Here is a 13,582-nt window from a genome sequence, read left to right as displayed (position 1 = left end):
CCCATACTTACCATTGTTCAGTTTTTTGTCTTACTCTGAGATTTTATTGTTTCTATCTATGTGGTTTTTATGTATTGTGTTCCTTTTTCCCAATAAAATAAAAATAAAGAATGTTAAAAAAAAAAAAAAATGCCTCATGCCCAATACCTATGTAAGGGTAATAGTGGGTAGCCTTGGCATGTACCATTGGTATGTAAATAGATTCAAAAGTATGCCGTCTACCTTGACCTGCATGCTTTTTCAGGTCTTTTAATTTTTGAGTTTTTTTTGTTTTGTTTTTTTTTTTTGTTTTTTTTTATATATAGGGGGGGGGGGGGGGGGGGGGTGGAGAGAGACTGGAATGCAGCTGAAAATAAAAATCCTTTGATTTACAGTGGAAAAGAAATTAACCTAATTTACACATAATATTAATCAGTGAAGTGTCATAGAGCATTTATCAACACTGAATTGTAGTGGGTATCTAGCTAGAAGTCAATAGAATCACTAGTTACCTGGGGCAAAACTGTGTGTGATGTCTTTTAGAAATTTTGATGAGTAGATCAAGGAGTTAGATTTTATTACTGTATAGTTTGCCAGCTAATTTAAATTTTCCAAAATTAAAGTTGATGATTTTGAGCAAATATCTGGGTGAGGATTGAGAAAAGAATGGAGATTGCGTGCTAGATGTTTCTATTTTTTTTGAAAAAAGACATAAGTTCATCAAGTTAAACCACTAGGGAATTAAACATATCCCAGATATAAGACCCTATAAGCATGGTTGATCCAGAGGGAGGCAAATAAACCCTTATAAAGCCTGGTTCAATTTGTACCAACAGGGGAAAATAAATAGTTCCAGAAGCAGTGATGGAATGGGATGTTCCCTGGATCAACAGTCTCTGTTGTCTTTACTTTAATACCTAGTTATATTCTGTGCTTCTAGAAAAGCATCTATTTTTTAAATCAATCTTTAGAATTTGCTAAAACTTTTTCCTAAAGGGAGCCCATTCTACATGTTCACACACTTTTCTGTGAAGAATCTCTTCCTTATGCAGAGATTAAACTTCCTTTCCTCCAGATGCAAAGAGTGCCCTCTTGTCCTTTGCAATGACCTTAACATCAATATTTGAGAAGAGAGTTTTATTTATAGACCATTTATATATTTATATTGGGTGATCATATCCCCCCTTAAACGTCTCTTCTCATGGGAGAATAGATTCAGTTCAGCTACTCTCCCCTTTACAGCAGAGCTCCTCCATTCCTCATATTAGCTTCTCTGCATTCTCTCCAGTTCCACATTCTCTTTTTGTGAACTGGTGCCCAAAACTGGACTGCATATTCCAAAATTACTAATGCTTTGTCTATTCCTCTTTTAATACAATCCTGGACCATATCCATTCCAGGTTTGCTAATGGCTTCACTGACAAAAGTGTATCCTCTCCAGTCTTGGAGAGCTTAAATAAATAAAAAGAGCTAATCAAGTACTTGGCTAGCTTTAGATATTGCAGATTGGCATTGCATGCTTTTATTAAGTCTATGATCTACCAAATTCCCCAGATGCTTTTCTATTCTTGACTCCCCCAAATGTAATGCCCCTAGACCAGTGATTTTCAACCACTGTTCCGTGGCACACTAGTGTGCCATGAGAGATCTTCAGGTGTACCGTGGGAAATTATCCAATTACCATTGTCGAGTGCCTGTGCTGTAGTGACTGGCAGAGTAATGTAATACCCTTCCATGTCAGTGGGTGGCAGTAGGTAGCTCAAGCGCCTTGTTTATTTTTAGAGCCGAGAATTAGCTACAAAGTGTAATTTTGTAACACTTTTGATTTGTGGTGTGCCGCAGGATTTTTTTAATGTAAAAAATGTGCCGTGGCTCAAAAATGGTTGAAAAACACTGCCCTAGACAGTATGAAGCATGCATGTTCTTAGCTCCTCAAGTGCATAACATTTCTTAATATTAAATGTCATTTGCCACTTGGCTGCCCAATCAAACAGTACATCCAGGTCTGCTTGTAGATTATAGACATCCTGTATGGACCTAATTCCATTACATAGTTTGGTGTCATCTGCAAACACAGAGATGGTACTTTTAATTCCAAACTCTGTATCATTTATAAAGATGTCAAACAGTAAAGGTTCCAACACTGAACCCTGGGGTACACAGCTAATAACCTTACACCATTTAGAGTATGAATCATTATTCGCTATTCTCTAGATGCACTCTTTCAGCAAGTTCTCTATCTGTTTACAGACTGAATTTATTAAACCCATAGACTACAGTTTCAAATGCTTTAGTAAAATCCATGTATACTATATAAACTGCTACTCCATCGTTGAACGGTTTACTTTGACAACGTTGGTCCTTCCTGAATCCATGCTGACTATCATTTATAATATTATTTTCCAGCAAAATCTCTTCAATGTGGATTTTAAAAAAGTGAAATATTAAATTTATATAGGTACATAGACCTTTTGCAACAACACATGGAACTGCCTGCAGAGCACAGGGTCAGGATTGTTGTAAAGCACATATCCGGGGAAAGCTATAAAAATATTTTGCGTTAACCTAATCAATAGGATGGAGCAACACACAAAAAAGCAGGTAAACTTGCGATAAATGATAGTGGAAAATCACAGGACTGGTTCTTTATTGATGTTTTCCTGACTGATATGCTATCCATAAGTAACATTTAACCAGTTAGAGTTACCTTTTTAAAAGGATAACTACACTTTAATACACAATGCAGTACATCTTTTTCCTGAACTAAACTAACCCACTATACCCATCCAGAGATTTATACTGAGATCAAAGAGTTGGTGGTTCTCCTGTTTGTTTATATCAAGTTTCAGTTTCACATGACAAAAACATACTGGTAGGTTAATTGGCCTTTTTCACAAACTCCTTGTGAAGAATAGTTAGGGACCCGCTGCTATAATTGACTATGGATGTTGCAAAACACTGTGTAATATCTTAGTAATATGTAAACACATGGTTATGTTAATAATCCAGTGCTGCAAATTAGCTCCAGCTTAACTAAAAGGTACATTAAAAATAAGATTCTCTAAAAACTTTTGCAATAAAAAAACAAACAAACAAGAACTAAACTGTTTTTTATGAATAAAATCTGTCACCACAGTTCAAATTGATTTTGTTTTACAAGACCATTCCTCACTCAATATTTATATTAAATACCCTGTTGCGTTCTTTAGGTTTGCCTGCTTATAGTAAATTCAAAGTTCATGTCATGTACAAGAGTAAGTAATAAAGCCAACTTGCTGAAAAATGTCAGTAAGGGCTGCCTTTAATGGCAAAACACACGGGAACACATGATTAGCCCCATAAATGAGTGTTCAAGACTTCTCACTAACAATTACTTTTTTTTATTAATAGGTCATGCAAAAATTAGGTTGGGCAAAATGCAGAAAGGTATAGTAATCTGACAAGGGAAAAAAAAGCTTTTATGAGATGTTATGGCTTATAGCTTCCTGACCTGTTTTATATCAAAATACAGTATTTTAAATTATTTAATGATTAGTAGTTACTGATTTTAGAGGTGGGTATTTTAGTTCAGCAATATACAGGCAAAACATAAAATAGTATTACTGGAAGTATTAACTGAGTTTGTTCAAAATGTAAACTGCAAAACAGAAAACTTATCTGTGTCTTCCCAATGTTTCCTGAGGGACAGTACAATATTTGTGGACCCAGGAAAAAAAAAGCACTAATCAAAGGTTTTTTGTTTTTTTTTCCGACTTGTTTTACTTCATAAATTAGGTTGGATTTTCTTTGGGTATTTCAAGGTATTCCCAAGCAACAGGGACATATAGGCCTGACAGTAGGTTACAAATCTTTGCAAAATCCTTGCAAAACATACTCAATAAAAGAAAAAAAAAAGTTTTGTCTTAACAGTGCTAATACATATATATTTGTAAGCTGCTTACACATAGTACCATTAGTATGCTCTGTGAGTATACTTTACAATTAATTATCCTGTATTCTCCAGTCAAACTTTCAAGCTCCAATTTAGGAAAGAACAATGGTAAAAGTATATTTGCAATTAAATAAAAAATTTAGTGATATGACCATCTTAAGCATTGTTAGAATTAAATATTTAAATTGCACTCCAACAGTCAGCAAGCGGTAGCTCCAGACAGAATGGGAGAAGACAAATATTTTATCATTTTGGTGAGACAGTTGTTATCCTGTCTTATTCCAAAACGAAAAGGTAATGGTTGTGAAAATAAGTGCCAAAATGTGCAGCCTCTACATCATAATTTAAGATAGATTACACCTGGTTATGTATGATTATTTGATGGAATACAGTTTGCAAAATACCAATTCTTACAGTAAACTAAAATTATTTAAAATTTTCAGAGACATGATTGGAAAAACTAGAAATTATATACTCAGGTTTAAACTTTACAAGGTGTAATCTAATCTATGTGTTTCAATGCAAACACAGCAATGCATAATACATACATACAACACTTACAAACACAGCTCCACTTTCTTGAAACTATGTTCCTGCCCAGTGCAAGTTCTATCTATGCCATACTACATAGACATAGGGCATGCTCTTAATTAAACAAGGTGCATACTACAAATTTGTTTGAACATTTAAATTTGATCATGGCTTAAAAAAAAAACAAGGAGGAAATGAATTACACAATCAAGACCTTTTATTTACTGTTGGGCTTTAAATAAATTATAAATCATCTGAACAGAAAAGTTACAGAAATTAGGGTGAAGTTTATATGATCCAAATCTGTGCACCAATAAATATTGTTATCAATTAAGTGCACAGGTGTAACTGTGATTGCACTTATATTTTGGCCTCCCCATTGTAGAACAAGAATAGAGTGCATGCCTACATGAGCTCAGCTCAGATTTTTCAATCAATTCTAGGACCTTGGTTGGAAATATCTTGCTGGATTTGTGTAAGGTGAGTAAAAGACTGGGACACAGGAGGCTGAAATCTACTGTAATTGTAACTTTAGCAAAGATGTTGTTGTGTTTTAAAGTACTGGCCTCCATAACCAAGAAGAAATAAACCATACACTAGCCAACATTTGTAGACACAACCATTCCAATTATATACGTTTGTTAAGCATATCATTCCAAAATCATGAAAATGCATAAACACTAGAACCTATTTTTGTGTACAGTGGAACAGTCATGCATGAAAACAGTAGTTGGAATGCACTCAATTTCCTAAAATTTCGTTGTTGTACTTCATGCTTCAGCATTAACAGTACCCTTTTTAACAGTACCTTTTTTCACATAGTGTAGGTTTATTTTTATTATCAAATGCAGCTTTCAACAAGGCAGCCACTTAACATGAATCCTGGTGTGAATATCAATTTGTATTTTCTCTGAAAAATAAATGTTTTCAAGCTGGGGAGGGTAGTAGTAAAACTTATTTAGAATTATATACATTTAAATGATTCTTGAAGCACAAAATATAATTATTTAATTTTGATTAAAGACTTTCATCATTATCAATTTTTTAATTTTTATTTTTCTAACAGAAAATTATTAGGAAAACAAAAGCACCAAAGACTCTGCACCACCGAAAACGTTAGTCTATGCAGAAAGTCAGCTTTGATCATGTTTCTAAAATACAACCAAGGGTTTCCCTCACTACAAATATGAAAATCAATCCATATTAAGAGGCTTTTAAAATATACAAACATGTAAACAGCATTATTATTTTTTATAAAGAAATCCTATTTTTATAAAGAAATATGGTACCTTCAACATAACATTGCATGTGATTTAGCAAGTAAAAATGTAATTATTACCACAGGGCAGGAACACAGTTTTTTTTTTCTGAACATGCAACTAATACCATTACACCACAAAATTAGAAAGATTTGAAGAAAAGATTTTAACTAAAGAACAACAAATAAAAAACAAATAACATTACATAAAAATAATTTTTAAAAAATCATGCACATATAGTTACATTCTCCTGTCATGCATCAGACTTACTGCCAAGCACCCAATAATTATGACGACGAAAAGTGCAAAACCCAGCAACATTACCAAAGGATGCATAGAGAGGTCTCACAATGCAATATCATCTCAATCCCCAAAGCCCATGGACAGCTGCACTGTCCTTCATTGATAGAATTAGTTTTTTATTCCTTTTTTGTATGTAAAAATGTGGGTTAAGAACGAAAGAAAAAAAAAAAATAAAAACAGAAAAAAAAACACACCAACCTTCTCGTAGCTCTGAGGGATGTTAAGGGGTTTGATGCAGAACACAATGACATGAGGAGAAGAGAAAAAATAGGGGAGACACAGAGAGAGTAAAAAAAGACCTTCTCCAGGCTTTCAGCTGCAAAGCGACTAATCCATATATATATATATATATATATATATATATATATATATATATATATATATAGCTATATATATATGTAAAATTAAATTTAGCAACAAATATATTTACTCATCTTCTGAATTGTTAGATTTTCCTCCCTAGACTATTATTTAGGTTTTTAGAATACGTTATGCTGGACACATACAAGTATATGTTCATTTAATATAAATGTTCAGTACATATTTCCTGTTCTTTAGGGAAAGGCCCAATCTTGCTTGATTGTTACAAGCCCACAGTTGTTTTCAATTACAATATCAGAGTAAAAAAATACTATATCTCTACAATATTGAGTTATAATAAATTTACATATGTAACATACATATACTAGTCAATTGTAATACCCCAAGGTAATAAAAGATTAAATCTTTAAGCATTTATAAGGTGTTATTGTTTAGAATTATTTATACCAATCAATAGCTATTCATTAAACATATTTGAGGATTTTTACATTGTTCTCCTTTACCGACTTTATTTATACAGTACTACACAGTTGCAATTATGCAGGGATTCTCCCAGTATTTGAAAAACCTGCCAGATTCAGAACAAATGCAGAAGATGTAGACATTTTTTCGCTAGGTCTATAATGTCCCAAAAGTAACAGTAAAGTTTTTAGAATCATATTTAAAATGGTAAATATGTATTTTATTTTTTCACATTCTTTGATACAATTGGCTTTGTAAAAGCAAATAATCATTTTTTTTTTTGGGGGGGGGGGCAGAAATTATTAATAGGCAATGGCAATGTACAAGATATTCTACTCTTATTTTTCTGCAGTGTGCTTAACAATGATACCCTGTTTAAGTATTTAATGTATACAAATAATATAGTAAAGTATACAAATAATATATACTGACAAAACACTTTCTTGAATGTTAAAGCATTAGAGTTAAAGCCAGTATTGGAGAATTGAGGACAAGATAGAAGGTACAACCTGCAAAATTTTGACATTACCAGTGTGCAGAGCTCAGCTGCTCCCTACCTCTCACATATAGATTAGCAGGTGAAGAGTAGCGAACACCAGCACTGTTGGTTGCAACACACTCGTACTTCCCTTGATCAGTCTCTTCGCTGTTTTCAATTTGTAAGGCACCTAAATAGTAAGCAAAAAAACGAAAAACAAAAAAACAAAAAAAAAACAAAAAGTAACATAAGTTAATAAAAATACTAAAAAAAAGTTTTCATTTGGTACCAATAACTCAGGGAAACACACAAGATACAAAAAGCCCTCTGTTATACCTAATAAATAAATAAAACATTGTATTTAGCAACGAGCAACTTGTGATCCTAGTAAGAATGCAAAATTGTAAACATACAAACCATACATAGATTTAAAAATTAAAACCAAGCTTAATAGAAAATAGTTTTTGTATTTGCAGGTTAGGTATCACAGAATCCTGCAGAAATGAAATACCATTGAATGAAACCAATGAAACCATTGAAATACAAATATAAAAGTATTAAATAATTAAAATATATTAGCTAAATATTCAAATATACCAAAATTATTTTACCTAATTTTTGACTAAATAACAAAGTGATTATTATGCTGTGTAAAGAAGGACTTTATCTTGTGTAAAGGAGGGTAAAATATTTAAAGTGCCACTCAATCTAAAATACATGCGCCTATTTAAATGAGGTGGTCAGATGTGCGTTTGTGTTATAATACATACTGAACAACATAAAAAACCTTCTCTTTAGCAGCTAGAGAAGTTTCTTACTTGGCACTAACATTATTCAAAAGCTTTCTGTAACTGCTGATCCAACCTCACATTATTTATTTTAGTAAAACTGAGATCAGGAACTGTCCATTCTAAAATGACCAATTTCTTCTACTTTACCCACAGCTTTTATATATTCCTACTGATGATTACTTCTTTGCTTTCACAATTTTTCAACCGAATACCGCATACATTTATATTTTAAATAACATTGTGTTTAATAAAGTTTAAAAAAGGCAAACAAGAAGTTCTAAGGCTCCAAGAGAAACCACACACGCCAAGCCCCCCTACTTTCCTCTGGCGCCCCCATTATTTTCTTCTGGTAACAAAAGAAGAAAAGAGAAATTGGGTGTACCATTTTTTTTCCAATTACTTCCAATGTATAGAGGTAAAACAAAGCATAGGAGTTTTTTTGGCAAAAGTATTGCATTGTTGATATTGTTGATTCCTAAAATACAAAACAAAAACAATAAATCTTACAGCACAACCATGTATATGGCCACAGAATAGCGTTAGACAGTATAAGCTAATCCAAAGATAAGTGGGTTATAGAAAGTCCCAACAGTCCAGTATCAACCTGGTAGTTGTAAGGTTCGCACACGTGTATCGTTGTACCTGACACATTTCGCCCAGTATGAGCTTCCTCAGGGGTGACTGCACGTTTGCAAATACATGTATTATACTAAAAGTAACATAAATAATAATGGACATGAATACAGATCATCCAAAGTGACATACAGTGAATAAGTAATATGCACAAATAGAGCACCAAAAATTGCACCAAAGATATAATAATAATAGTTAAATGCCTAGATACATTCTATAAAAATATAGAGAACGATATTCAAAACACGTGATATGGTTAGCTGGATCCTATACAGAGTAGTCAATATCATAAGTATTGATAAGGTAGTTTAAAGACTAATTTATCATACATGACAATAATCAAAGTAGAAATATAATTGTAAAGAATGTTATGGACTTACATACTCCACGTGTAAATAAATTCCTTAAAGGAGGAAGACTGAGGAGCCCCACCAGACCTATGCTGATGGGGTTTCCTTAGATAATAATAATAGTAAATTAGAGGGTCTATAAAAGTACTATATGTAAGGAAATTGTAAAATACAAAATCAGCAAATGAACAATAACAGGGCAATTTTGGAAAACATTGTAAAAAGTGGTTCATATATATCTATTTATGAGAAACATACCTGATCTATGGCTGTTGTACTGGATAAAAGTTGCCAAGATAGTGTAAGCTAAGGGGACACAAAGCCACCTTTTAAACCATGTGAAGATGGCGTTCTATGTCCCCTACTGCACATGCGTCTGCAGGAGAGGATCCAGAGTGTGCATTCACAGAATTCAGACGCCACTCACGTGGATGGGAACCTCCCCCCAAGTGATGCTCCAACATAGGGACCCTCCCGCAGCCATCCTCTAGGGCAGAGGTCGGAAAAGTTTCATGGCCACTAGGCCATTTATGGGGTGGACGGGAGCACACTAGGCCGCCCCGGGCCTTAATGGCTCTGCCCACTACCGCCAATAGACTGATGCTTAGGGGCGGGAGGGGGGTGGAGATGGAGGAACTGATGAAAAGCAAATGTGTATGAGCAGGAGATGGGTGATTATAATTGATGAAGGTTAATGTGGAGGGTGAGAATAGGAGGGGATAGCTGAATAATATGTATGAATGAGGTTGAGTATGACGGATATAGAGAGAAGGGTAGCTGACATTGACTCAATGAACAAATGAGTATTAGGAGGTATGTCAACAATACATACAAGCTTAATGACAGAACTGGTACCAATATGCAAACAAACAGTGTAAATACATAAGCATTATGACACTGGACTGTTGGGATATTCAATGGTCCACCTAATTATGGATTAGCTGTATATTGTCTAGTGCCATTTCAATTGCCATATACATACCCATTCAGGTTATGCTGTAAGATTTATTGTTTTTGTTTTGTATTGTGTTTTGAGAATTATATTAACAATACACTACTTTTGCACAAAAATACCTACCTCTATACATGTTACTTTATTTGGGTTTGGCAAACACCTACTAAGAATTGCAACAGCCCGGACACCACTACCGCATTAATCATTGTATTGTTTATGTCTAATATTTACAATGTATACTTAAAATCATAATCTTTGTATTATTTAGTTTTCTTTTTTTTTTTTAATTCATACAGTTTCTTCAAGGGCGGAGGAAACTACCAACATGTTTTTGAGTATATAGCAAATCAGTAAATACTTAAGAACCAAAAAAGATTAAAAATGCCACAATGCAAGCATGTAAAGTTTTTACTATAAACATATAAAAACATGTGTTAACAAATCTTAAAAAGAACATGCAAAAATAAAATCACACATATAAAAGAGATCAATGAATAAAAATCCAAACTATAAATATAGTCATATCTAAGACATCACACTTATGGTCAATAAAACAAATTATAAAGTTCTGATGTATCTCACTTAAAACAATTTACATCCAAATCAATATTGAGACCAAAGGGGTTAAGGGTTTTCAATTTATATATTCTTTGATATCTTCTTAATATCATTTCCTCTCCAATGTTTAGTAATTTTGTCCATTCCAACAAATCTTCCATAAACTTTTGTAAAATTATTTTTTTGATAGACTTCTGAAAAATGTAAGGCAACATTGGGAGTTTTAAGTCCCTTCCTAATGTATTCTCTTATGCTGGTAATTCAGGTCCTACAAATGGTATAGTAGGGTGCAGGAGTTTTCAAAAAGATAGACTACACATACATATATTTGGTTTTACGGGCGGTGACACAAATCGACCCACCTGAATTGATAATACATTTCTACCCCCATACGAGGTGGACAGGGAACATTTACACCTAGTATTACCTTCTTTAAAAAATTTTAAATATACCAAAATAAACCTATATAAAATTAATCAATGCAAATAGGACAACATAGATGGGTAATAATAATAATAACTTCCTTTTAGTAACTGCCTTTAAAGCAGGACTAGAGTCGTTTGTGGATGGTGATCTTCTGCCACTGAAGCTAACCAATAAGAGTTAAGGAAGATACCCAGGAGGATCTATCAGGTGGACCACAAGGGGCATACATCACCCGCCGGAAACGGTCATCAACAATTAGTGATTGTGAATATCAATAACCAGGATCTTTGCCATAACCCACAAAAGCCCAGTTATGGACACCTATAAAACACATAATGTTTGTGATTGTTTGAGACTGATCTGTTTCAATCTGACAAATGTATATAGTGGTTTTATAGTGAGTACCCCCACTTTCCTGAATATGTTGAAAAATACATTTTGATACAGTACTGTGAAATGTGAATATAAATTTGTAATGTTGGTACACACTTTGAAATGGCACCCTGAAACATGCAATATATCAAATGGCAATAATGTATGTTCTGTATTGGTTGGTTTAAATGAACACCACTAGGAAAGCCCCATTTCTCTTTTCTGATTTTGTTAGCTATGTTTATTATGATAACTTTTATTACCAGCTGGGAGCACTAAGGCAGAGATCCTGAAATTTTAAAATGGGTAAGCAAACATGTAAGCATGTGTACATGCAGTTTAATATCTAGGGTAAGGTACTGCAACCTTTACAAAATATTTTTAGACAAAAGAATTTATATAAATTTCTTTATATTTTAGATTTAGTGGCAAGACAATTTTATATATTAAGTTATTGTTTTTTTAAGACATATCTTAGAATAGCAATACTTACCAAGTTCGGGATAAAAGGTACAATGTTTGAACACTGTAGCCATTGGGGGGTCTATAAAAAAATCTGATAACTACTAAACCAGAAGTACAATGACAACGTACTAACAATAAATATACCTTACACTGAGGAAAAAACAATTAAGAAAGGGCCCAAATAAATTTAAAGCTGGAGTCAGACAAGGAGAAAGAGGATTTCAGTAACGTAAGGAGGTTTTGCTATATGGTGAGTTATGAAATGCCTTACCTCGAATTGGTGTATTTTCTGTAATGAAAGCAAAGAAGAAGAGTAACATTGGTAAGGAATTATGTTTAGATTACTAGGCACAGAGCCAAAAAGGGACTGTATCCAGGAAGAAATTCTACTAATGATCCACAAACATTTTTGCCTCATGGTAGGAATGTTAGTAAATTGAATAGGTAATATTGGAAAAAGCATACAAAAAAAACTGCAGAAAACCCATTAACTACATACATTTAAGGAAACCATTTTGTGGGTTGACAATGCAAAGACTGATTAAAGAAGAACTCCAGTTTAAACTTTGCATACACTACAATGAATGGGCTGTTACAAAATTAGCAGTTTAATGATTACCATTACCATAGGTTTTATAGCACTGAGCTTGGGTACAACTAACTACCACCATTGAATTTAAGCTCAGAGGATAGAGGAGCTAGGTTACTCATTGTTACAGCTCAGTGTACTTCAAGAAGTGCTAAAAATAATGTATTCTTTAACCAAAGAATCTGGAGAGTTTATACTATATACAGTGTATCACACAAAACGTAGCAGTGGATTCATGGGGAAGCTAAAAATGAGAATGTTTTCTATTGCAACTGTAATTGTACACAGCAGTGTTGGATATATATAGTGCTTACTGCAGTTCTTCTTTAAAGAAAGTAGGAAATAAATATAAGGCAAAACAACTATTGACTACAAAGGTAGGATTGTGTTTTAGAACAACTATTACAATATTGAAGATATATGCCTTCATTTGTAAATCTCGTCTGTGCACTTAATTCTAAATATTTTTAAAGTAATATGTATATTCTTTTGATAGAATTTAAAAAAAATTTTGGACAGACTAATGGAAGCATGAGATGCAATGAAGACATTAAAAGTGATCCTGATTTATTATTTTGGAAAGTGTGGTGAAGAAAACCTGTGTAAAACAGATTTAGGTGCACACAGGGTCAATAAAACATTACTTTTTTTTTTTTTTTTTTATAGTAAATAAGGCACTGAAACCCATTACAAAGCACACAGCAATCCCATTGTCACAATTTGTGACTGATGGCTAGTCTTGGAAGCAGTCATTTTGCTGTCTGCATAGTGGTTTCCGTTAAAAAAAAAAAAAACAGCTTTGTCTACAGGGATTTAAATTCATAATATTTATTTGCTAAATACAGTTTAATTCAAAAAGTAAAGTAAATATAAAGGAAAAAAGGAACAAACTGCACTGGGGCTAGATATACTTTGGCTCGATGTACACATCAAATATGATGCACACAAAAACAGACAGCTGTTGATACCCTTCAAAAAAAAACAAAAAAACAACAACATTGTTTTAGAAGCCACTAAAAACTGACAAAACCGTCATCTGTTGTTTATTCCATATTTACCAGATATTGAAAACAATTTAAACAAAGTAGGATGCTTAATCTAATATTGTTGTACAAGATTATAGACAAGAAACAAAAACATAATGCATATATTCAGCTTTAGCTTTTGGACTTCTGCACA

General features: G+C 33.2%; 1 protein-coding gene across 14 annotated transcripts in view; it reads right to left on the bottom strand.

Annotated features, from left to right (window-relative positions):
• PTPRS (protein tyrosine phosphatase receptor type S) overlaps positions 1 to 13,582 on the bottom strand; it is a 216,383-nt gene that overhangs the window by 127,899 nt on the left and 74,902 nt on the right. For 7 of the 14 annotated variants that reach the window (XM_072405081.1, XM_072405082.1, XM_072405084.1 and 4 more), the window contains exons 6-7: positions 7,344 to 7,454; positions 6,202 to 6,213 (exon numbers count right to left, since the gene is read on the bottom strand). In XM_072405081.1, coding sequence (XP_072261182.1) covers positions 6,202 to 6,213; positions 7,344 to 7,454 — 123 coding nt within the window. The remainder of the gene's footprint in view (positions 1 to 6,201; positions 6,214 to 7,343; positions 7,455 to 13,582) is intronic. The other 7 variants (XM_072405083.1, XM_072405092.1, XM_072405085.1 and 4 more) reach the window with 1 other exon arrangement.

The sequence above is a fragment of the Pyxicephalus adspersus genome, chromosome 3 (assembly GCF_032062135.1).
Source record: "Pyxicephalus adspersus chromosome 3, UCB_Pads_2.0, whole genome shotgun sequence".
Lineage (NCBI taxonomy): Eukaryota > Metazoa > Chordata > Amphibia > Anura > Pyxicephalidae > Pyxicephalus > Pyxicephalus adspersus.
The sequence above is the reverse complement of the archived record's forward strand: the minus strand, read 5'-3'. Positions and strand labels throughout refer to the sequence as shown.